This window comes from Elephas maximus, chromosome 16 (genome assembly GCF_024166365.1).
Source record: "Elephas maximus indicus isolate mEleMax1 chromosome 16, mEleMax1 primary haplotype, whole genome shotgun sequence".
In the NCBI taxonomy this organism is placed as follows: Eukaryota; Metazoa; Chordata; class Mammalia; order Proboscidea; family Elephantidae; genus Elephas; species Elephas maximus.
In genome coordinates, this window is record NC_064834.1 from 33,582,431 (window position 1) to 33,606,607 (window position 24,177).

Sequence of the window (24,177 nt, forward strand, 5' to 3'; positions counted from 1 at the left end):
ACCAAGTTGTTTATAGTTTACCTAGGAAATGTCAATCAATGTGGAAAAAAGTAACAAACCCTCTAAGACAGAAAACTAAGGCAAAGGTAACTCCTCAGGGTTTAGGGGGAAAAAAAATCTCTTGAATTGTTTTTCCAAAGAACTAAGACATAAAGCCACATAAAGGAACTCGTTTCACCACTGGAGGGAAAGTCTGTACTCAGGGGACATGACAAGAGTTCTATGTGCGCTTTAAAATAAGAGGACAGCACCACACTGGATACAACGTTTGAAATGCTTTCATATACCTGTATTTTCAAGATTTAGAGTTTCTCCAAAAGACATTTGCCTGCAATTTTAGAGATTGCAAAACTAGTAGTGAAGAGTTTCTCTTGTGTAAGCATTTGATCCATTCCAACAAATTTAATACCAGTGTCATAGTAAAATAGACTGTCAAGTGGTTGACACAATGTTGTTGTTGATAGGTTCCGTCGAGTCAGTTCTGACTTATAGTGACCCTACGTACCATGGAATGAAACACTGCCCAGTCCTGTGCCATGCTCACAATCGATGTCATGCTTAAGCACATTGTTGTAGACACTGTGTCAATCCATCTCATCTAGGGTCTTCCTCTTTTCTGCTGGCCCGGTACTTTACCAAGCATGATGTCCTTCTCCAGGGACTGATCTCTCCTGACAACAAGTCTAAAGTATGTAAGACACTGTTTCGCCATCTTTGCTTCTAAAGAGGATTCCGGTTGTATTTCTTCCAAGACAGATTTGTTCATTTTTTTGGCACTCCATGGTATATTCAATATCTTCGCCAACACCGTAATTCAAAGATGTCAATTCTCCTTCAGTCTTCCTTGTTCATTGTCCAGCTTTCACACACATATGATGGAATTGAAAATCCCATGGCTTGCGCCAGGCACACCTTAGTCTTCAAGGTGACATCTTCGCTTTTCAACACTTTTAAAGAGGTCCTTTGCAGCAGATTTGCCCAATACAATGAGTCTTTTTATTTCTTGACTGCTGCATCCATGGGTGTTGACTGTGGATCCAAATAAAATGACACAATGAGTGAATTAAAAATGCTGGTCCTGTAGTATGTTGATTGGAGAAGCACAACTTCTTTACAGCAGGTGCTTTTCACTGTATCTTTATTTAGAAAATGGAGTTTTCTGTTCAAATCAGTATGTGCTCTATGGTTTAGTGAATCAAGTTGACATTGTAGGCCATAGCTTTCTTTCAGGTTGCCGTAAATAGTGAGACCATTGAAGTGATTAAAATTGCTTTGGAAGCAATGTAGTTGTAAACTGAATAGTAAAAAACAATAAATAAATTTAGGTAGAGAAGTTACTACATTTGTCATTATTCAAAAACAAACAAGCCAAAAATAAAACAGGTATAACACATTCCCTCAAATTATCTTATCCTCTAGGTGAAAAGAACAATATCTATTCTACATGAATTTTTGTGCAGATTCTTATTGTGATGTTTTCAAAAGTATAGATATGATCTGCTAATAAAAAATGCGCAGGATCACAAATCAAGATGTTCTATTTCTAGGGGCATAAAAATAATAATAGGGGCATAAATATAATTAATTATAATAGCAGTAGCTTTAATGACTTTAAAATGATGACCCTTCAGGTTGTTTTCATCTTGAAGGCCGTTAAATAAAACCAAATTGGTTTGAGTGAGAAGTGAAAGAAAATAGTATCATTTATAAGAGCATAATACTAAAAACTAAGCTAGTAAGAGGGAAGTCAAGTTGGCAGAGTAAAGACCCGTGAACAACATTGTCCTTTTGTCCTTTGCAAAGATATTGCTTTTCCTTTTTTTCTCCTGATGAATATCGTTTCATTGTTTCTCTCTCTCTTTTTAATTTTAAATACCAATTTTCTGTTTTTTGGATGGTGTCAGATTTATTTAAAAAAAAAGAAAAGAGAAAGAATTGAAGCCATTATTTGCATAAATCTTAGCAAGGATATACTCCAGTTTTGAGGAAGAAAATGGAATATCTGTCCCTTAAGGTAAAACAGACCAATACAGCTGGCCATTCATGCTCCCATATCCCCTAAAGCCTTCTGAGCCATGTGTTCTCTTGAAAATGTTCCAGTCCTTTTCTGTAATGGCATGAGCAGAGGTTTCAAATTGACAAACTTCACTGCCTATTCAGCCACCCACTGTCTTTGTAATCTTGAGCCAGTGACTTTTCCTCTGTGAACGTGACCCTCCCTCCACAGAATGGAGATGATAGTATCCACCTAGGAGGCTTTGGTAAAGGCAGATTGAAGAAATACATGTTTTAAGCACATTGAAGAGACTCTATATGCTGAGTCAAACTACTTGTATTAAGCATTTATGGAGCACTTGTTCTGTCTTAGGCACTGTTCTAAGCACTTTTTTTTTTATCCATTTGTATAATCCTCAAACAATCTTATGCGGTAGGTACTAGTTTATCTCCATTTTAATGATTAGGAAAGTGAGACACAGAGATGCTACTTATTTTTCACAAACTCATATAACTAGCAAGTTGAAAAGCTTGAGTTTAAAAAGAGGCTATACTCTTATCCACTGTTCTATGCTACCACGATTTTGCTCAATTTTATTTTATTTTTCCTATAAGCAAATACAGACTGTAATGTTTTCCTGGCACATAATACAGGACTCCTCTTTTGGCTCTCTGTGCCTACAATTATAAAAACAGGAGCCAAGCACTTTACCAGTTGTGAAAGGGAATTTGGCAGGGCCAGGTGGAGAGAAGACCTTGCCCCTCTTAGACAAGGAAATAAAAAGCAAATAGCTTCCATCTTAAAATAAGTGTTTTATGTGCAGTGATCTTTGAACTTCAAGGATTGTGAATACTGTGAATAAAAAACATTTTGAGCTTCCACCTTTAAAATTATTTAAAATAAATGATATATATTTATATACGCTACTATGCAAATTTATAGTAAACATTTTAGAAACCCCACAAAAACAAAAAAATGGATAAAATATAGATAAAACAGAAATTCAAATATTTCCATTCTACCCTCCAATGAACCTTGCCTACTTTCACAACTAGTCTAGTAAATAGAATACTGGTCAGGAACAGAAAACTAGTCTTATAAAGGAAATTGTACAATCATCTAAACATTGGGAAATCTCATGCGAAGATCTGGATTTCTGACTTCTGCTGGAAATTCAGAAAACTGGCAACAATGGCTTATATTCATACATGACAGCATTTGAGAGAAGTTGAGCACCAGCTGGTTTCTTTAGACAAACCCCATGCTCCATGGTTTATCACAGTCTTAACTATCCCTATGGTCCCTTTAGGCTAATTGACTCTTTTTCTTTACCCGCATGGCCCCTTCAGAAATGTGAGTTTTAAACCTCTAAATTAGAGAAACGGAGTTTTGATCTCTGTACTGCTGCAGTCTATAATCAAAGCCATTTTGAGCAATTCTGTGTGAAAAATTTCTTCCATTTACAAAGAAACTGAGCACATCATTCTTTCAATAAGACTCTTTGGTTGCTCTCTGGTCCCTGATCTCTTAACATACAGGGTTCATTTACCTACTGGGAGGTTACAAATAAATAAGAAAGAAATTAAAATTAAATTCATTCAAATTCTTTGTAAGACAGATGTGGTAAAAAAGCAATGACTTATTATTACTCTAACGTGGCATAGTTAAATCAGTCTCTCATCACTCTACTAGAAAAGAATTAGCATTTTAATTATGAGTCTTTCTACTTAATTGGCTAAGACAAATTTCCATTTAAATTCTTTTGTAGAATATTAACAATTAGTTTATCAGCTTAAGTTGTTGTACTGCAATGTATACTTTATAATCGAATTATGCTATAGGCAACATAATTTTATTAACTAACACTGATTAACATTTGATTTATAATATTAAAGAAGAGTGTGGTTCTGATATCATCAGTTTGTTAACTCCTCGGCGTACTTGCTTGCCAATTGAATAACAGAAAAGATCTCTTTCCTTAGAGATTACTTTTCTGCAAATTCATGTCCAAAAAGTGTTCAAATGCATTAAACAAATGTGTTACTTTGTTAATGGATCGCATGGCACAGGTAATTAACTGTGAAGTCATTAGGCTTTTCTTTGCTGTGACAGTTGTGTTTACCTATAACAAATTAATGAACATGTCAAATCTTCCTTTCTCCTGTTATTTCAGATCAGCCTTGACTGGAACTTGACAGAAGATGTTACAACGGTTTTATCTCTGGAAATGTTTGGCTTCAGGGATTATCCTGGGCTCTGTCTTTGCATTCTGCTGGGGCCAGTATGACGATGGTAAGGCTGCTTTTAGTCTGACCTTTAGAGTTAGCCAAGATTCCTGTTATTAAATAGAAAATGAAACACAGTACAGAAATGAATAATGCTAATTTGTAGTTCGTTTTAAAAGGTTAGTAGCTCTATACAGTAATTTACGTTAATTGAAATACAAAAGTGGCATCAGATGCACTTTGTTTCTAAATAAGGATTATAAAAAAAAAAAAAGGATTATAGCATAGTAGAAAATCCCACGAGGCCTTTGTTTGAATGTTTACTCCTTCTCACTAAGCAAATACTCAATTGCTATGACCAAAAAAAAAAAAAAAGAAAGAAATTCTGTTTACTAACCCTTGCAAAACACAAACAAGATCTGAAAAAAAGCTTGGACATACAAAATGTACGGAAATTTCCCAGGAGAGAAGATTCCTGAAGGGGTCAAAACTATAAGTGATTTTATTGTTAGAACTTTACTTGGAAATTGCATTGTTTCACTCCTCATTATTTCATTTGAAAAGAGTGGGGAAAAAAAAAAAGTGAAAGTCTGGACGTTAGACTTCTTAAGTCATTCCCTAATAGCAAGTCAGTCACTTTAGAAAGATATATTAGTCTTCAGGCTCCTGAAGGACCATTTAACACTTTGTGTCTGCAGTGGTCCAAATGTGCGTCTTAGGTATTTCAGTACCTGAGACATCTGTTACGTGGTTTGAATACCACGTAACGAGAGGTAGAAGATATGTAATAGTTTACTTTAATAGAAATTTTAATAGAAGCAAAAAAAATAAAAAGGGCAAAGTGCCCCTCCCTAGAAGTTTACTATTCAAGAAAACTGAGATGCTTTCTTTTTTTTTTTTTAATGTATGTTGTTTTTATTCTAAATTTGCTCCATATTCAAGGTACATAGGCAAACAACCATCTCCTTATCTTTGTTGCCTTGCTATCTAATTGCTCTCAGCTACAGTGGAGAATGTGGATTTCTTTTGTGCTTTCCTTGGCTAAATTGATTGATCTAAAGATAGATGGGTTAATTTGATTTTATCCCAAACAGTGTTTAAATTGTGCATACATTAGGACATTCTCACCCTCGATAGTTAGGAGGATATGTCTATTTTGAGGTTTGCAGAATAATTCACAATGATAACGATTTTTGTGAAGTCAACAGCCTATTCCCCTGAATGGTTCTGCTAATTAGCACAGTGTTGACTGCTTGTGTATCTGAATTTAATGTTCATGTGTTTGCCATTTATGAAGATTGTGAATCTCCAGTCTAAAACTGAATAAAATTGCAATGATAGATAAATATCTACTACTGTGAAGCAAAAAAAAAAAGGAAATCAATGAAATTAAAAACAGCATGACTTTATATTACAGGAAGAGATTTTAAATTGTACATCAGGAGTAGATGACAAATCAATGGGTTGGTATTTCTTTATGTCACCAGGCATTCTATTTTTATTCATATACTGGAATGTGAGGAAGCATTGATTTTTTTAGTTTTCACACTGAATACGGCAGGATTATCTGTCATTCCTTACATCACACAGACGTTCACAATCCCTGCACTTTTTAGCAGTGTAATTGAAGTTATCAGAGGAAATCACTCCTGGTTTAACCTGCAGTGCACTCCTGGTTTAACCTGCAGATTGGTTTCCTTAGTAAGCCTATTACAGCACTTGGTCTTTCATAAAAGTACTCACATAGCTTCAAAAAGACCATTATCAGGTTACTATTGGCCATCATGTAGTCTGCTTTCTGAAGCAGAGTAGAACTCCACACCTGTCAAGTGATCATGTACAAGAGGGCCACTTCCTAGAATATTACACTCGTGGATGAATCTCCTACAACCACAGTTAGAAAGTCTTCTCAGTTCTCTTTTCCTGGAGGTAATTGATTCAATTTTTAGGAAGATTGAAGAGATGGGAAATGTGACAGATAAACTAAGGTCTTGTACAGTGTTTTATAGAGATTTCTTAACTTTACATTTATTTCAGCATTTTTTCATACTTTCAGCTTGCAATGAGCCCCAGAGGTAATAACACCTTGTATTCCCTTAGGTCTCCTCCCAGGAAAAAAAAAAAAATTTTTTTTTTCTTTTTTCTCCACCTAATCAGGAACTCTTTGACATTACTTTTATTCAATTGTTCAGTTATGTGTTACTAAAAATCATTTTCATAGTTTACTATTTTCTTTTTAACTCATATAATTGTTAGCCCATACTATGCAAGGATAAAGTGAGACCTTGGCAAAATATAGATAACACAAAATAGGACTAAACTAAAATGTGTAGTATGAATTTTTTAAAGCAATTTTTATATCCAAATGCTTTGGTTATGTGGTTGAATAGAAGGAATGGAATGGTGATGATCATAAACATGATAGAAAGATTGTAAGAAAAAGCAAAAAATAAATAAATAGAAATAAAAACAAAAAAGGAACACTTTGCCATAACTACTCCACTGATTAGATTAGCCTCTTTTGATAATTGATAACTGATTTGCATACATAGTACCTTCAGGAAGAGAAAAGGAGAAAATTATAGTTTTAGGATTATTTGTATATAATTCTAGGCTGTTCTCATCATGTTAAAGAGAAGGAATCTTCTGGAGTTTTAATTAAAGACATTCGTGTACGTCTTTGTACGCTTCCTTAGTTAAGCCTAGGACAGTAGAAGAAAAAAGAAAGATTCTTTTTAATGAATATCATGCCTGAAATGGAATATCTCATGTTATCCAGTTATGTGAAATTGCATCTAAGAAAAACATATCGTATAATTATTGTTTTTTATAACAGATTTTTTATTAGAAAACTTTGGCTAAATTTTGGATCCTTTTAAAATTTCTCATTCATATTGCTGTGGTAACTTTTAGATGGAGTAGTAAAAATTTTAGATGGTCTCTTCCATAATGGACATTTCATTTGGTTAATGATTGTATGTCTAATCAGTATTAATATCATAAGTTAGGTTGATATTATTATATTAAATTTAAAAAGTCAGATTTTACCTAATGATAGAGCTATTAGGAAATTAGAGAACCAGACAGATTTGTAGTTAATGGTGTCTGTGTCTTTTTATTTTTTTTTCTCTAAGAGATAATTAAGACTGATATTTTAGCTTATCTTTTAATCCATTCCCGGTTCTGACAATTTTACTTGAGTGGGAACATGCACCTTGCTCCTAATTTGAATGTGGGGAAGCTGGGGAGGTGGTGCCTTTGGGAAGCAGGGAAAGGAGGACAACGTGCTAAGTTGTTTGTTGTGGGGATATAAGGTATTTAAAACATAGCCCCTGTTCTCAAATATTTTTTATGGTGGCATAAATGAAAGAAGTTGAGCACGTGGTTTGTGGTGGTGTTTTTTTTTTGATGTTAAGTGAATGAATAATGAAAGGGAAGGAGGGAGAGTAAGAAGAGAATATGATATATGGGTACTGGGGTGTTGTGGATCAAATAGTGTCCCCCCAAAATATGTGTTGTAAATCCTAACCTCTATAACTGTGGTTATAATCCCATTTGGGAATGGGCTGTCTTTGCCACATTTATGAGGCAGGATTAGCGTAGGGTGTGCTTTGAGTCAATCTCTTACAAGATATAAAAAGAGCAGATTAGGACAAGCAAGAAACAGAGGTATAGGAAGAGAGATACAAAGCCAAATGAAAATCATCCAGGAGCAGAAGCTCAGAGAGACAAGGACCTTTCTCCAGAGCCTACAGAGAGAGAGAAAGCCTTCTCCTGTAGCCGGCAACCAGAATTTGAACTTCTAGCTTCCTAAACTGTGACAAAATAAATTTCCGTTAAAGCCATTCACTTGTGGTATTTCTGTTATAGCAGCACTAGATAACTAAGACAGAATTTGGTAGTCAGATGTGGGGGTGTTGTTCTAACAAATAGCTAAAATGTGGAAGTGGTTTGGGAATTGGGTAATGGGTATGGACTGGAAGAGATTTAAGGTGTCTAATAGTAAATTTTTTTTTTAATAGTAAAAGTCTAGATTGCCTTGAAGAGATTGTTGATAGAATTATGGACACTTCTGGTGAGGGCTCAGAAGAAAGTGAGGAGAGCTACAGAGAGAGTCTCTATCATCTTAGGGGATACATATGGCACCGACAATAGAATGTGGTTAGAAATGTGGACACTAAATGTGCTTCTGGTGAGGCTTTAAAGGAAAATGATGAACATATGATTGGACAGTAGAGGAAGGGTGATGCTTTTTATGCAGTGGCAATTAATTTGTCTGAATTATGTTCAAATTTTTGGTGGAAGGTAGAACTTGTAAGTGATGAACTTGGATAACTGGCTAATGAGATTTCTATGCAAGGTCTTAAAGGAGCTGCATGGTTTCTTCTTGCCACTTATAGCAAAATGCAAGAGGAAAGAGATGGACTTAATAAATGAACTGTACATATTGGAAACAGAACTTAAAGATTGAGAAAATTCTGTTGTACAAAGTAAGGAAACGTGTCCTAGACGTTCATCAAGGACGTGGCTATACAAACTTTTGTTAAAGAAATTAAGCCTGTGACTGATGAATCTAACCAACTACCACAACAGAAAACCCATCAGCTTAGACTAAAGGGGACAGAGAAAGAATGAAAGGAAAGGACAGTGTCTGCCTCTTGGAATTTTATAGGGAGTAAACAGGCCAAATGAGCTATACCTGTTTTCCTTCAAGAAAAGAAAAGGACCATCCCTTGAGCAGCTCGGATATTAGCAGAACTGTTGGAGGAAGCACAGGAAGCAGAACTTTCTCAGTTTCAAGGGGTGGGGCCACAGTATCCTGGATCTTAAAGGGTGGGGCCACAGCCTCCTAGGTTTCATAGAGTCTGATCTTTGCCTACTCAGTTCCAGAGTGTGGGGCAAGTGTTAAAGTGTGCCAAGGGCATGAGGCCAACACCCAAAGCTAAGGGGACAGGGCTGCCATGCCCAAGGGGCAGAAGAATGAGCCTGCCAGGCCAAGGGGGTATGATTGCCACTCAGATAGACTGGGAGCATCGGGCTACCTAAAGCCAAGGGACGTAGATGTCATCACAGAGGGTCTGGAAGATGGCACTGAAGCCAAGAGCTGAGGGGCCTCCACCCAGAATTCAGAGAGTGTGGCCAGGACAATTGCTCAGATGAACAGAGAATTATTTTCAAGCCTTTAAAGCTAATGTAAATTGTTCTCCTAGGCTATAGACTTGCTTTGTGCTTGTTATTCCTTCCTTCCTTCCAATTTCTCCCATTTGCAAAGGAAATGTCTACCTTGTTCCTGTTCTACCAATCTACTTGAGAAACAGATATCTTGTAGTCTGGATTTCACAGGTTCACAGATGAACAGCAATTTTGCTCCAAGATGGAATACTCCTAATGTCTTGCCCATATTTGATGTAGATGATTCAGAGATGAGATTTTGGACTTAAGAGTTGATTTAAGACTTTTGGGATGATGGGATAGAGTGAATGTGTTTTTCGTGTGGCAAGGACATGAATTTTGGGGGGCCAAAGGGTGGAATGTCATGGATTGAATTGTGTCCACCCAAAATAGATGCTGTAAATTCTAACGTCAATGCCTGTGGTTATAATCCCATTTGGAAATGAGTTGTCTTTTGTCATGTTAATAAGGCAGAATTAGTATAAGGTGTGTTTTGAGTCAATCTCTTATAAAATATAAAAAGAGCAGATTAGGACATGCAAGAAGTAGAGCTGGAGAAGAGACATGCCAAGCCATAAGAAGATTGCCCAGTAGCAGAATCTCAGACAAGGACCTTCCTCCAGAACCAACAGAGAGAAAAAGCCTTTCCCTAGGCCCCGTACACTGATTTTGGACTTTTAGCATTCTAAACTGTGAGAAAATAAATTTCTGTTTATTAAAGCCACCCACTTGTGATATTTCTCTTATAGCATCACTAGATAATTAAGACACGGGTGTAATACTTTTTTGTGGTTTTTTTTTTCATTTTCTAAATTCCCCATGTTGATTATATATTACTGTCATAAAATTAAATTATTTGTTTTAAAAAACTATGTATCATACCATTTTTAGAAAGATTGGCCAGAAAGTTACTAGACAAACTTTGAAAAGGTATGTGTGAACCTGAATGTGGTGGTCGTAGTGGTGGTGGTGGTGTGCATGTTTGGTGTGTCCGATTCCCTGATTGTGTGCATACTATGAAAACCAACACGAGCTTATTAAGGAGGGGTTCTCCTTAGATGCTCAGGAACTCAGCCTGGAGGCCAATATATAATGTCAGTGGAATCCTTATATAGCATACAACCAGAACAACTATGTGAAGGGATAATACTTTCCTTATCATTATGAAAGAAATAATAATAGTAATTCTTTGGAAGTTATATTTACACAGTTTATTACAGTGTTTGACAAATGAGCAATGATCAATAAATAATTTTCTTTATTGTTATTTGTGAGTAGCACTGGTGGCACAGTTGTTAAGTGCTCAGCTGCTAACTGAAATGTCAGCCATGCAAATCCTCCAGCCCCTGCACAGGAGAAAAATGTGGCGGTCTGGCTCTGTAAAGATTTACTGTCTCGGTAACCCTATGGACAGTTCTACTCTGTCCTATAGGATCACTGTGAGTCGGAATTGGCAGCAATGGGTTTATGGGTGTTATTATTTGTAATTATATTTATAAAGATGTATGCTTATTTGTAAAAGAGTACATTGTGCTCATGTGTGCACGTATGTATATTGTTTCATTTCTCTCCAAATTAATAAACACACCTTGAAGGTGTAACTTTTTAAATGTTTGTATGCAATCCATGCCTCATTTAATGCTGAGGTAGACATATCAATCATTTAAGGAGGAGCTGTATTCTTTTTTTTTTTTTGTTCTAGGGTTTAATGTTAAATGGTAGAGGTGTGGAAATTTCATTTTTATCAGTGCATCTGGAGGTCATGAGGCTGATTGCCACTGTTTTACACTAATTAAATTTAGAAGACAGTGACATATAAATCACAATGCTGATATATAGTTATAAGAAAATGTACCTGCCCAATAAACTGAAATTCTTCTGCTTCCAGGCAGGAGATTCCCCCCATCCCCCTTAGAAGCCTTAATCAAAAAAGAACAAAGAGCAAATCTGTTGCCATCGAGTTAACGTTGACTCATAGAAGTCCTATAGGACAGAGTAGAACTGCCCCGCAGGGTTTCCAAGGAGTGGTTGGTAGATTCGAACTGCTGACCTTTTGGTTAACAGTCATAGTTTTTAACTACTGCACCAACAGACCCCATTAGATGTCATAAAGAGATAGTTTAAAAACATAATAGCCCTGTAAGAATAGTTGTTATTGCTGTGTGCTGTCAAAACAATTCTGACTTATAATGATCCTATATGACAGGGTAGACCTGCCCCATATGGTTTCCTTGGCTGTAATCTTTACAGGAGCAGATTGCCAGGTCTTTTCTCCCTCAGAACTGCTGTGAGTTTGAACCTCTGACCTTTCAGTTAGCAACCAAGCATTCTTAATTGTTTATGCTCCCAGGCTATTATAGAGTGTCACATAAACCACTGTGATAGAGCCATCCCTGCATCACGGACTGAGAATTTCTTATTTGTGGGGCATTCACTGACTCTCCTAAAAGACTCTCCTAGATGGTGCTAAATATCTTTTAAGGTTTTCTTATTCTTTGAGTTCCCCATTTCTACGCTTGATGAAGATTATCCTCCACCTGTTAGCATTAATTTTCCCTATACAAGTAAAATATAATTGATTCTTTTGAGTTGGTCTTAGTTATCAAATTAAAGATGATTACTGGGAAACATACCTAAGTAAATTTCAATGAAACTCTTTGTCCCGTGGCTTCCGAATCACTCATTATATATGACGTACTAAGGCAGCATACAGAGAGAGAAATAGAACAGATGATAGATGGATAGACAGACAGATAGACATATATAAGTAATACACATTTTAGACAAAAATAATAACATACATAGCATATATTGATATGAAAATTAGTTTTATCTTAATATATTTTAGATGTCTTGTATAGTTCTGAACTTATCACATCATTGTAAGGTTTATTTTTATTCAGGAGGATAAATTCCACTTGCAGGAGTAACTTCATTGTTTTCCTGTTTGAGCTAAAATCCTGAAAGTTTGCTTTTTTGTTTTTTTGAAGATTTACAAACAATTTTTTGTACATTGTCTAGAGTATATTCTGTGTGTGACTTTTAGAATGGGATGACACGAAAGAGCATTGTTACTTTCAATGCTGACATCAATTAAATTTTCCTGAACAATTCGAATTTCATCCCCTGATGAAAGTTTGGCTTTGTGTGTTTTTTTTTTTTTTTTTGGAGGTTGTACCCACAATTGAATTTCTTGTCTCCTCTTTCCTGAAAGTGAGTAATCTTGTGGATCCTTTTATCCTCAAAATGGATTTAATTTAAAGATTTGAAAGCAGGTGTCTTTTCTTTTTTCAGCATCAATTTCCAAATGAGCAAGTTCAAACTACAAATTCTGTTACTTCTCTAAACTCTGATCATGTGCCTTGCGGAATCTCTTTAATAGCTTTTATATACTTCAGTAATGTAAAAAAAATAGGCTCACATAAAGTCTATCTGAATGTCTCGGAAGACAGAGAGCAAACAAGCACGGGGGAGAACAAATTAGAGCTCTGAGAAGTAGAAGATTAATTATTGTACCTAGAAGATACTCTTTCTGCTAACACACATACACACACCGCACATACTCACGCAGAAAGAGAAACATACATACATGGAGAAGTTATTTCCAATTTAGAATTGTCGATTATCAATAACTTCAGATATTCTCAGTTGCCCTGTTAAAAAGACAGGGAAAAAAAACTAAAGGTCTACTTAACTTAAAAAAAAAAAGGCCTAAGCAATACAGATAAAACCAATGATGACTGTTTGGTAAGGTGGATGCTTTCCTTTAAGGCTCTACCAACCTAAAAAATTTCAAACTACTGAAAAATAAAATGCTTATGTCCTGATAGTCAAAAAGGCAGAATTCATTTTAAGTGTTCTTAATAGAAATTGAAGCTGAGGGAAAAAAAAAAAAAAAAACCTTGCTGACTCTGAGTTGCCAATGGCTCATACAACTCATAGTAGAGTAGCTTTTTTTAGTTGGATCTTTTCCTTGCAAATCTGTATACCTATGACCACCAATTCTTCACCAATTCCCTTAAGCTCTGCAATTTCTTTTTTCTCTTTCTACTGAAACTACATTTACTAGGGCTTCCAATGACTACTTGCTTAGACAAATCCTATAATTTTCTAGTATTTCAGCAAACAACATTATTGATCTACTTTTTCTTCAACTTTCTTTCTCAGAGGTCCTTTGTGCTGACCTTTTATTGATTGTCTATGCATCAGACTTCTACTCCATCTTCATGGTGAATATTGTACCTCCTATTCCCTAATTTTGAGCTTGTTCTGCTCTTGTTGTTATTTCCATAATGAGCCATACTCTATAATAAAAATTGGAAATTTTATGAGCTTTAAACAAGGTCTTCTCCTTGAGGAAATAAGATCCTCTACTTGAAAATGTTTCACTCTAATTTTCCTTATATAGTATATTCATACAACTGCATATTCACTGCTCAATGATGAATAAAGACAAAATATTCAATTAATGCCAGTGGTATGGTGATATTATACACTACATGTATTTTTCCTGTTGGTGCTTAGTGAAATACTCTCTCTCTATATATACATATTATATATATACATATATATACACACACAGATAATACTGCATAGTTTAGAAAAGTCTTTGTAGCAAACTCAAACTCTGAATCCATTCTCTCTTCAGATGTCTTTCCTACCTTCCTCCCTCTTCTCTGATTATCAGCTGCTCTGGGCTTTTGTATACAATCCTGGCGGCTCACACTACATAGGCTGCTTCTGAGATCAGCGGCGCAGTTATGCTACTAATCTTCCCTACTCTTGTAGGATCCTGTACTGCCCTTTGGGGCTTCTCAATTAGACTGTTCAGCTGGTCTGAGTTTATTGAGAGCATTTTCTGAATAATTGGAATACTGATGAGAGCTATTCAATCTTAGATAATGTGTAAAAAGAACAAAACTAATACAATCATCAACATTTTAAGTAAATCTATTGTAGTGTTTTAAGTAGAAGACTGAAATGATTTCAGTCAAGTTTTAACACAATCACGTCAATCACTGTGCCAAGAGTAAGTGAATATGAGGGAGACCAGTAAGAAAGTTATTGCAATATTACAAACAGAAAATAAAGGTGCTAACAATGGTCGATCTACTGATATATTTTGAAGGTATAACCGACATGATTAAGGTTTGATACCAAGATTTTTAGCCTACGCATCAGGAAAGCCTGAATGACCACCCTCATCAAAAGAATAAATACGGATAGAACTGAACCATGAAACACTGATGTTAAAAATCCAGGGAGATGATGAAGAATCAACAAGAATGTTAACATATAAGAGAGGTAATTTGAAGAAAACCAAGAGATAGTAGTTTACTGGAAGTCAAATGAAAAAGACATCTCAGGGAGAAAGTGATCAGCTATGTTAAGTATGATCAAGAGAGATGAGGTGTGAAAACTGAACATTGAATTAGCATTTGTTTGTGACCTGGAAAGGAACAGTTATGATGGGATGTTGCAGGTGAATGTTTGTCATAGGTTTCCCCTAAACTTCCCCTCTATTTTTATTTTTCTCTTTCCTTTTTTTTTGTGCTCTCTTTCTCTCTCTGTCTTTCTCTCACTCTCTCCCCTTGCTCAGCTCTTGTTATCTTTCTGCCCCCCCATTAACTAATCCAAATTCCAGAAAGCATGATAAGGATTTTTCTCTCTCTCTCTTTTTTTTTTTTTTCTTTTAGCTTCTATTTATATTTCTAACTTCTGGTTCTACTTTAAAAAGGTAACCTGGATGCACTGCTGGTGGAAGTCCAAAATGATATGACCACTTTGAAAAAAGATATGGAGCTTCCTGACAAAGCTAGAAATAGAAATAGCATAATGATCCAGCAATTCCACTCCTAGGAATACATCCTAGAGAAGTAAGAGCCATCACACAAATAGACATATACACACCCGTGTTCATTGCAGCATTATTCACAATAGCAAAAAAATGGAAACAACCTAGATGCCCATCAACAGATGAATGGACAAACTATGATACATACACATAATGGAATACTATGCAACAATAAAGAACAATGATGAATCTGTGAAGCATCTCACAACATAGATGAATCTGGAGGGCATTATGCTCAGTGAAATAAGTCAATCACAAAAGGACAAATATTGTATGAGACCACTGCTATAAAAGCTCATGAAAAGGTTTACACACAAAAAGAAACAATCTTTGATGATTACAAGGGAGGGGAGGGGTGGGGATGGAAAAACACAAGTGGTAACCTTGGAAACTCTATGGGGCAATTCTACTGTGTCCTGTACGGTCGCTATGAGTCAGAATCGACTCGATGGCAAAGGGAACTTTGTCCAAGGCAAGGTCATGGAAGCTCCATAGACACATCCAAACTCTCTGAGGGACCAAATTACTGGGCTGAGGACTGTGGGGATCATGGTCTTGGGTAACATCTAGCTCAATTGGCGTAACATAGTTCATAAAGAAAATGTTCTAAACTCTATTTTGGTAAGTAGCGTCTGGGGTCTTAAAAGCTTGTGAACAGCCATCTAACATACTCCACTGGTCCCATCCCACCTGGAACAAGGGAGAATGACAAAAACCAAAGACACGAGGAAAAGATTAGTCCAAAGGACTGATAGACCACAGGTTCTACAGCCTCAACCAGACTGAGTCCAGCACAACTGGATGGTATCCAGCTACCAGCGCTGACTGCCCTGACAGGGATCACAATAGAGGGTCCCAAACAGAGCTGGAGAAAAATGTAGAACAAAATTCTAACTCATACACACACAGGCTTACTGGTCTGACAGAGACTGGAGAAACCCCAGGAGTATGGCCCCCGGACACCCTTTTAGCTCAGTACTGAAGTCATTCCTGAGGTTCACGCTTCAGCCAAAGATTAGACAGGCCCGTAAAAGAAAACGAGACTAAATGGGCATACCAACCCAGGGGCAAGGACAAGAAGGTAGGAGGGGACAGGAAAGCTGGTAATAGGGAATCCAAGGTACAGAAATGGAGAGTGTTAACATGCCATGGGATTGGCAACCAATGTCACAAAACAATACGTGTACTAATTGTTTAATGAGAGGCTAGTTTGTTCTGTAAATTTTCGTCTAAAGTACAATACAAAAGTAAAATAAAAGGTAACCTGATCTGGACATTAAACTTCACTTGTTACAGAAAGGATTTGGGATAGCATTTTAGGAAAAGAAAAAAATTCCCAGAGTACATTTTTGAACACATGCACACGTGCTTAAGTGTGTCACACATACATACATTTAAATACTGCTAGAGCTTCCTTCTGTTATTACATAAGGAACATTTTAAAGAATATGCCATCCAATTTCCTTCCCAATGGTAGTGAAGTTAGACAAGTTTTTAATTTAGCCTCCAAATTTCTAAAATTTAAACTCAAACTAGTACCTTTGTCAAATTGCACTGTTTAAATATCAATTCTATGGGAGTTCATTTGAAAATATAAAGTGAGATATATTCTCAGATAAAGAAACCTAGAAGAAATATTGTCCAGTGCCTTGGTTATGAGCTGGCACATGCAATGTGTATCTCATTAGTGATTGCTCACTGGATCCATTAAACCTAATTGCAGCAATCTCCTTATCCTTCCAGCTTAAATGTGGTTTGACAGCAATTCCTAGGAAAGTGACTTTTGAAGGCAATCATGATGCATTTCTGTTTGTTGCATATTGTCAACTGCTTCATTTCCTAGCAATTATATATATATATATATATATATATATATATATATATATATAATATAAAGTGAGATGTATTCTCAGATAAAGAAATCTAAAAGCAATATTGTCCAGTACACTGAATATGAGCTGGCACATGCAATGCGTGTATGTATATGTGTGTGTATATGTACATATGTATACATATATATACACACACACACACATAGGATAACTTACATACTTAAAATCTTAAGAAAAGCAGCTTCTATTTACTGAAAATTCCTTATAAGTAGTCTAGTAAAATGCCCGTGCTAATCTTAGAAGATACATTATGCAAATGTTACAGGAAAGAAATCTGTGATTCTAGATCTTTTATTGGCCCTATCCCATCATTATTGGAAATAACAACTAGCCGATGATAGAACTGCTAATAAAAGTAACCGGAAACTTATAAGAAATACCTTGAAAACAGAAGGCATTCAGCTGTGTCCTCTAAGATAGGGAGATTCAGGGAGATGCTAACTAGGAATAATTCTTTCTGGCCTTGGAAAAATGTATTGTGATAGGAAGTGCTGCAATTTAAATATTGCTAATGTATTTTCCTAGGGTAAACAAATAGTGGGTGGATTTAAAAAAAAAAAAGCAATAACTTAGAATATGAAAAATATATTCAATAAAATTTGAAAATAACTGAATTTCATCCAAGATTATATCTTTTTGTGATTTACATGCCCTAATTGCAAGCAGAACCTTTTGTGGATCTATACCACTTAGAAGATACATTGCTCTAACAAAGACCAAGTGTATGTATTTTTTTTTTTAAGTATATGATACACTTACTTTATTCAAAGATGTATAGGAGTATAAGTGAATTTCAAAAGTATATACAAGAGGTCAAAATGATAGTCTAACTTCATAGATTCTCAAAATGGACTCTCTTCTCATGTATGCCAAGTTTAACGATGCTTTAGCAAATACTACTTATCAATTGGATTCTATTGCTAAATGTCATTGTATGCAACTAAAAAAAAAAAAAGAAAAGAGGGAGAAGGAATATCCTTACTAGCACTTCTGAAATGTATTTCTTAAGTATCTGTTGACTATCCTTTCAGATTTGAGGTTTCAAAATTATTTTGAACAGGTTTAATATAAAAAGCTATTTGGGAAGATGCATCTAAAATAAATGAAAAGCTTATGTCAGAATAGGTTTATCGAATTTTATCAACAATCCTTTCTCATTCTTTTTTTTTTTTTTCCTAAACTTCATTTTGTTATTGTTGAGAATATACACAGCAAAACATACACCAATTCGATGTTTCTACCATTTAGTGACATTGATTACATTCTTTGAGTTTTGCAACCATTCTCACCCTCCTTTTCTACATTTTTCTTCCCTCATTAACATAAACCCACAGCCCTCTAAGGTTCCTATCTAATCTTTTAGTTGCTGTTGTCAGTTTGATCCCATACAGATAGTTCTTAAAAGAGCATAATGTTTAAAGCAGATCTTTTTTGTTGCTTAAGCTAAACTATTGTTTGGATTTAAGAGGACTTCAGGGGATATTTTTCATTTAAGGTTTAAAGATTATCTCAGAGCAATAGTTTCAGGGGTTCATCCACCCTTCATGGCTCCATAAAGTCTAGAATTCATGAGCATATGAAACTCTATTCTGCGTTTTTCCCTTTTTGATCAGGATTCTTCTATGGAATCTTTGATCAAAACGTTCAGTAATGGTAATTGGGCACCATCTAGTTCTCGTGGTCTCATGGCAAAGGAGGCATTTGTTCACGAAGCAATTAGCCACACATTCCATATCCTCCCCCTGTTCCTGACTCTCTTTCTACCTCTGTTGCTCCAGGTGAATAGAGATCACTTGTTGTGCCTTGGATGGCCGCTTGCAAGCTTTTAAGACCCCAGGCACTACGTGAAGAACTAGGAGGTAGAACACAAGCACTAAACACTTTATTATGCCTATTAATTGGGATGTCCCATGAAACCATGACCCTAAACCTCCAAACTAAGGAACCAAAGTCCATGAGGTGTTTGGTTGTACATAAGCAGCCTCAGCAGCTACTCTTTTTTGTTTGTTTTTTTAATAAAAAAATAATGTTTTTACTCATTTGTTTCCCTAACTAGACTTTTTTTTTTTTGAGAACCTTGAAAATAAGAACTGTGTATTATTTATTTTTATACGTGAGTGTTTTAATGGAGTTCACTCTCCCAGCTGGAAGTTTGTGTTTAAGGACTACTTCTTTTACCTGTGAACTTGGCTGTCAGCCTTCTATTAAAAATTATTTTTTCAGCGGTTTTAGCCAATGTCTCCATAGCTGGACTCATGAAATTGCTTGCTTTTTGTGCCTGTCCTTTACAGCAGGATCTTCAACTTGGATGCAGTTCTTGTTCCTGGTTTGACCTCTTGGACAGGACAGTTTACATTGTCCCTTTTTCGTGAGTCTGCCAGTGTTCAGCCTTGCCAACATAGCCACATACATCCATTCTCACACCTAGACAAAATTCAGTCTAAGTCTCATCACCTTATCTGTGTGGGAACTTTTCATACTCACAAGTATATCAATAAATACTTGCTAAGTAAGTAAATTTAGATTTTGTAAATGAGTGTTTTAAGATCTTAATCTCTGAATATTTCTTTTAAATCAGGAAACTATATATATATATTCATTTATAAAATCTCTTTTTCCAATACATGGAGAGAAATATAAATCATTTTAATTTTAAGAGATTCATAATTGCTCCTTTGTGAGAAAACTGCACAAATATCAAATCCCCAATTTTATTCTTTTAGACATGCATTATGGCATTTCAAACCTAGAGTACAGATTATAAACAATAATAATTAATCAAAGTTGATTTCAGTTGCCTGAAGCACTATCTGTGAGGAAAATGGATAGCAAATGTTCTCATAAAAATGTGTTGCTAAGTGCCACTGAAATACAATAATGAAATAAAAGATTAAGAATTTCTTCTCACATGTCTTCTGTTTTTATCGTTTTAGATTGGTTGGTTTCTTTGCCAGGATTTGACACTTTCTTTTCCCCACAAAGGACAGTTAATTTATGTAGAATTCTAGGACTTTGTGTTACATTTCCTTCCAACTTTTCGTTCTTTCTCCTTTTGCCTCGCCATTTTCAGAATTGCGTGAAAAGGATTCCCAAAGACAGAGGTTGGTCTTCGCAAAGACAAAACAAAGCAAAGCAAAAGCCCTCAGTTTTCCATAATCAGTAGTTTTTGCAAAACACAGCCTCCTAAAAGAGATGATTATTTGTGCTTACCCAGCAATATGCTCTGGAGGTGGCAAAAAAATGAGCCATCCTGAACTTGCCAATGGGAGTTTCTCGTTTCTTTGTTCTAATACACTGGTCGTCAGTTTGTGAAGTCCTCTCAGGAAGAACAGCTGTTTCTATTGCTAATTGTAGTAGGAAAAGAAATACACCTAATTTCATGCAAAGCAATTCCATCTCCACAGAAAGAACCCACGTATCCGTTGCTTTTGATATGCCAACTAGTTTGTTTTGGGGTTTCTGAGCCAAAGTAAGGTGAGTAATGGCATACATTTAGTGTGAAAAATGGCCAGAAAAAAATAACAAATAGATAAAAAAAAAAAATAAAAGGAAAACATTTATCCAGGATCCACACAATGCCCAGTTCTCCACATGTTAAAAGAACATGGTGATTTTCAGGCAAAAACTAATCTCTACTTTTGCAACTCACATCCTCCTTGAAAGGATTTTATTAAGCTGTGAAAATGTAAATCACCCATTTATACCTAGGAAAGCAAAATAATTTGGTAAATAGGATGGATAGATGTGGCAATTAATAATTTAATCTATAATTTAGAATTAATTTATTAAAGAAAAAATAAATATATTTTTAATGTTCCCCAAAATAGTTGCCCATATATTTAAAGCTCTAGTTAAATAACAGGTTAATATGTTTACAAGCAAAATTTACTTATTATTAAGAAATATTATACCAGACTAGTTCCATAAAAGAAATAGTACATATATATTCATGTCTGTATTTTTTATATATACATATATATGGAAACCTTGGTGACATAGTGGTTAAGTGCTACAGCTGCTAACCAAAACGTCAACAGTTCGAATCTACCAGGTGTTCCTTGGAAACTCTATGGGGAAGTTCTACTCTGTCCTATCGGCTTGCTATGAGTCAGAATCAACTTGACAGCAATGGGTTTGGTCTTTTTGGTTTATGTATATATGTATGAATATATTAAATTGTATACTGATATATACAAGTAAAAAATGGAATATGAAAATAATATTGTTATTGACTACAAAATTAATGTTTCATTACTAAAATCACTTAGGAACCATGGATTCTCACTAACTTTAAATTTTACTAATACTTTAATTGTCAGATATTTACTTTGTATCCTAGTAAACCAATTATTCATTAATCATTAAATCATTTATTCAACAGACATATACTTATCTTCTGTGTTCTGCCTGGCATTATACTAGATACAGGTATAATAATAACAGGAGTTTTAAATGATATAAAAAAATTCTATTTTCAAAGCTTTTTATTACACTCTTCACATCTGTTAACTTCAATCCTCATTACAAACTTAGAAGATCCTGAGGCTTATAGAGACTAAATTATCACTGATTACTAGGTGAACGATACAAGATACAAATTCAGGTGTATCTTATTTCAAAGCTGATTCATACCACAGCAAACACAGCCCTCAGTTACCTAAAATGTGTTCCCCTTGTCTGCCTTCCTTCCCCATCCTCTCATTTATTCCCTCCCTTTATTTTCCCCTTTCCTTATTTGTGTCTTTGTTTCCTTATTTCCATAATTCTTGGCGTTAAGCAAAAAGAAAAGTAGATTCATGGTCACATAATTAGTTTCTGGATGGATATTGCTTTTTACCACATATATTAAATAAAGCAACTTCTGGATAGTTTTTAAATTCTATTTCAACTCTGAATTCTTATCTCCTGGATTCATTCAATTACAGCTCAGAATTTTATTCCAGTTTTACAAGCAAAATTCCAAATTGAATAATGGTTTTTATTATTTTCATTATTAATTATTAAATTTCATTTCCTTTCGATATAATAGGGTTTTTTTTTTTTTTTGCTTGTCAAACCAACTCCCTGATTTTTGGATTCTTTTCTTAATTTATAACTACATTCCACATTATATAATTTTAATTATGTAATTAGAGGGGCTTAATTTTCCCTGTAAGGAGACCTGGTGGTGCAGCAGTTGAGTACTCTGTTGCTATCCGAAAAGTCGGCAGTTCAAACCCATCCAGCTGCTCTGTGGGAGAAAAGACAGGAGCAAAGGTTACAGTCTAGAAAATCCTATGGGGCAGTTCTCTTCTGTCATGTGAGTCCACCGTAAGTTGGAATCTACATGATGGCACCTAGAAACAACAATTTTCCCTATGGTTCTTTGGTGTTTTATATTTCCCTGCTGAAAAATCAGTGTAACCAAATTTATCTTTTTTCCAAGACAGTTCAAAATAGAGTTGAAAAGTTAAAGATAAAAGTTCTTGGATAAAGATATCCGTGAGATCACTTTTGTAACTAGCATGTGTATTAATAAGTGACTGAAAAATATGTAAGAGGGTTATTTAGAAAGTATAATTTTATTAGTATTTGAATATGTCCTGTATTAATATCAATCCTCTCTTCTGACTTGTCTCCTTAATTTTAGATATAAATTTTATAGATTCCAGTTTTTTCTGTGTGTGCAATTTTACATACTTTCATTTATTTTCTTGTACTTACTAAGCACACATATTTTCATCTATGTATGATAACTCTGATACCTGGGTCTGTTTATAGTGCCTGTTTCTTTCTAGGACTTTTTTCTAGGTATATCTGGAAATTATTCATGGAGTGCCAGATATCATGTATGTAATATTGTAGAGGAGCTTCCTGATAGACATAATCTTCTTTCAGGGAGCACTTACTTTATTTTATTATTAAAAGTTAGAGGGATTCAGATAATACATTAGGTTGTCCACTGGTGTATAACTCAGGTTTCCCCACACTCATAGCATGTATCTCTAGTGGGTCCCAACTGATAGGCTAGAATATTGCCAGGGCTCATTTTGGTAGGTTATCATCTTCAGTTTTTTGTCTTCTTAGATCCATAAATCAAGGAGCCCTTGTGGCACAACAGCTAAGCTCTTGGCTGGTAACTGAAAGTTTGGAGGTTTGAACCTAGCAATGGCTCTGTGAGAAAAAGTTGTGGCAATCCGCTTCCATAAAGATTACAGCCTAGAAAACCCTATGAAGCAGTTCTGCTCTGTTATATAGGGTCACTATGAATTGAAAATTGACTCCACAGCACCTAAAAACACCACCGACAGAACCGTAAAGCTGCCAGTTAATCTTTAAACAAAAACTTTATGAGGTAGATGCTATTATATAAAACAAATGAGCCAAACAGGGAAATATCTTCTCTATCTTAAAAATAAATAATAGCAATAATCCAAAAACTCATCACCATTGAGTAGATTCCAACTCACAGCAACCCTACAAGACAGGGTAGAACTGCCCCATAGGGTTTGCAAAGCTGTAAATCTTCAGGAAGCAGACTGCCACATCTTTCTCCTGCATCAAACTGCTGACCTTTCAGTTAGCAGCCAAGCACTTAACCATTGTACCACTGGAGATCCTTATCCAGCGAGTGGGTGTAATAATGATAATAAACCAAAACCAAACCAAACATGTTGCCATCAAGTTGATTCCAACTTTCAGTGACCCCATAGAACAGAGTAGAACTGCCCATTTGTGTTTCTAAGGAGTAGCTGGTGGATTTGAACTGCTGACCTTTTGGTTAACAGCTGAGCTCTTAACCACTGCACCACTAGGGCTCCAATAATGATAACAGTACTTACAAAACATATAGAAGAAATCATAATACAACAGACTTTTGGTTGCCTTAGTTTCCACAACACAATCTAAGCAAGTCAAGAGGTGCAGAATTTCTGCCCTTAGATGCAAAGCTCTTGCCACCAAGAGCCAGATTTTTAATAATAATGGAACAGTTAGTCAAAGACATTCCAAAACACATGATTCAGACAACTTTATATACTTCCAAAGAAGGTGTTTAAG

At 35.4% G+C, this 24,177-nt stretch overlaps 1 protein-coding gene across 1 annotated transcript in view; it reads left to right on the forward strand.

The window, feature by feature from the left end:
* PCDH15 (protocadherin related 15) overlaps window positions 1-24,177 on the forward strand; it is a 999,309-nt gene that overhangs the window by 141,042 nt on the left and 834,090 nt on the right. The window contains exon 3 of the mRNA XM_049855421.1: window positions 4,170-4,288. Within this exon, the coding sequence (XP_049711378.1) occupies window positions 4,198-4,288 (91 nt within the window). The 5' untranslated portion in view covers window positions 4,170-4,197. The remainder of the gene's footprint in view (window positions 1-4,169; window positions 4,289-24,177) is intronic.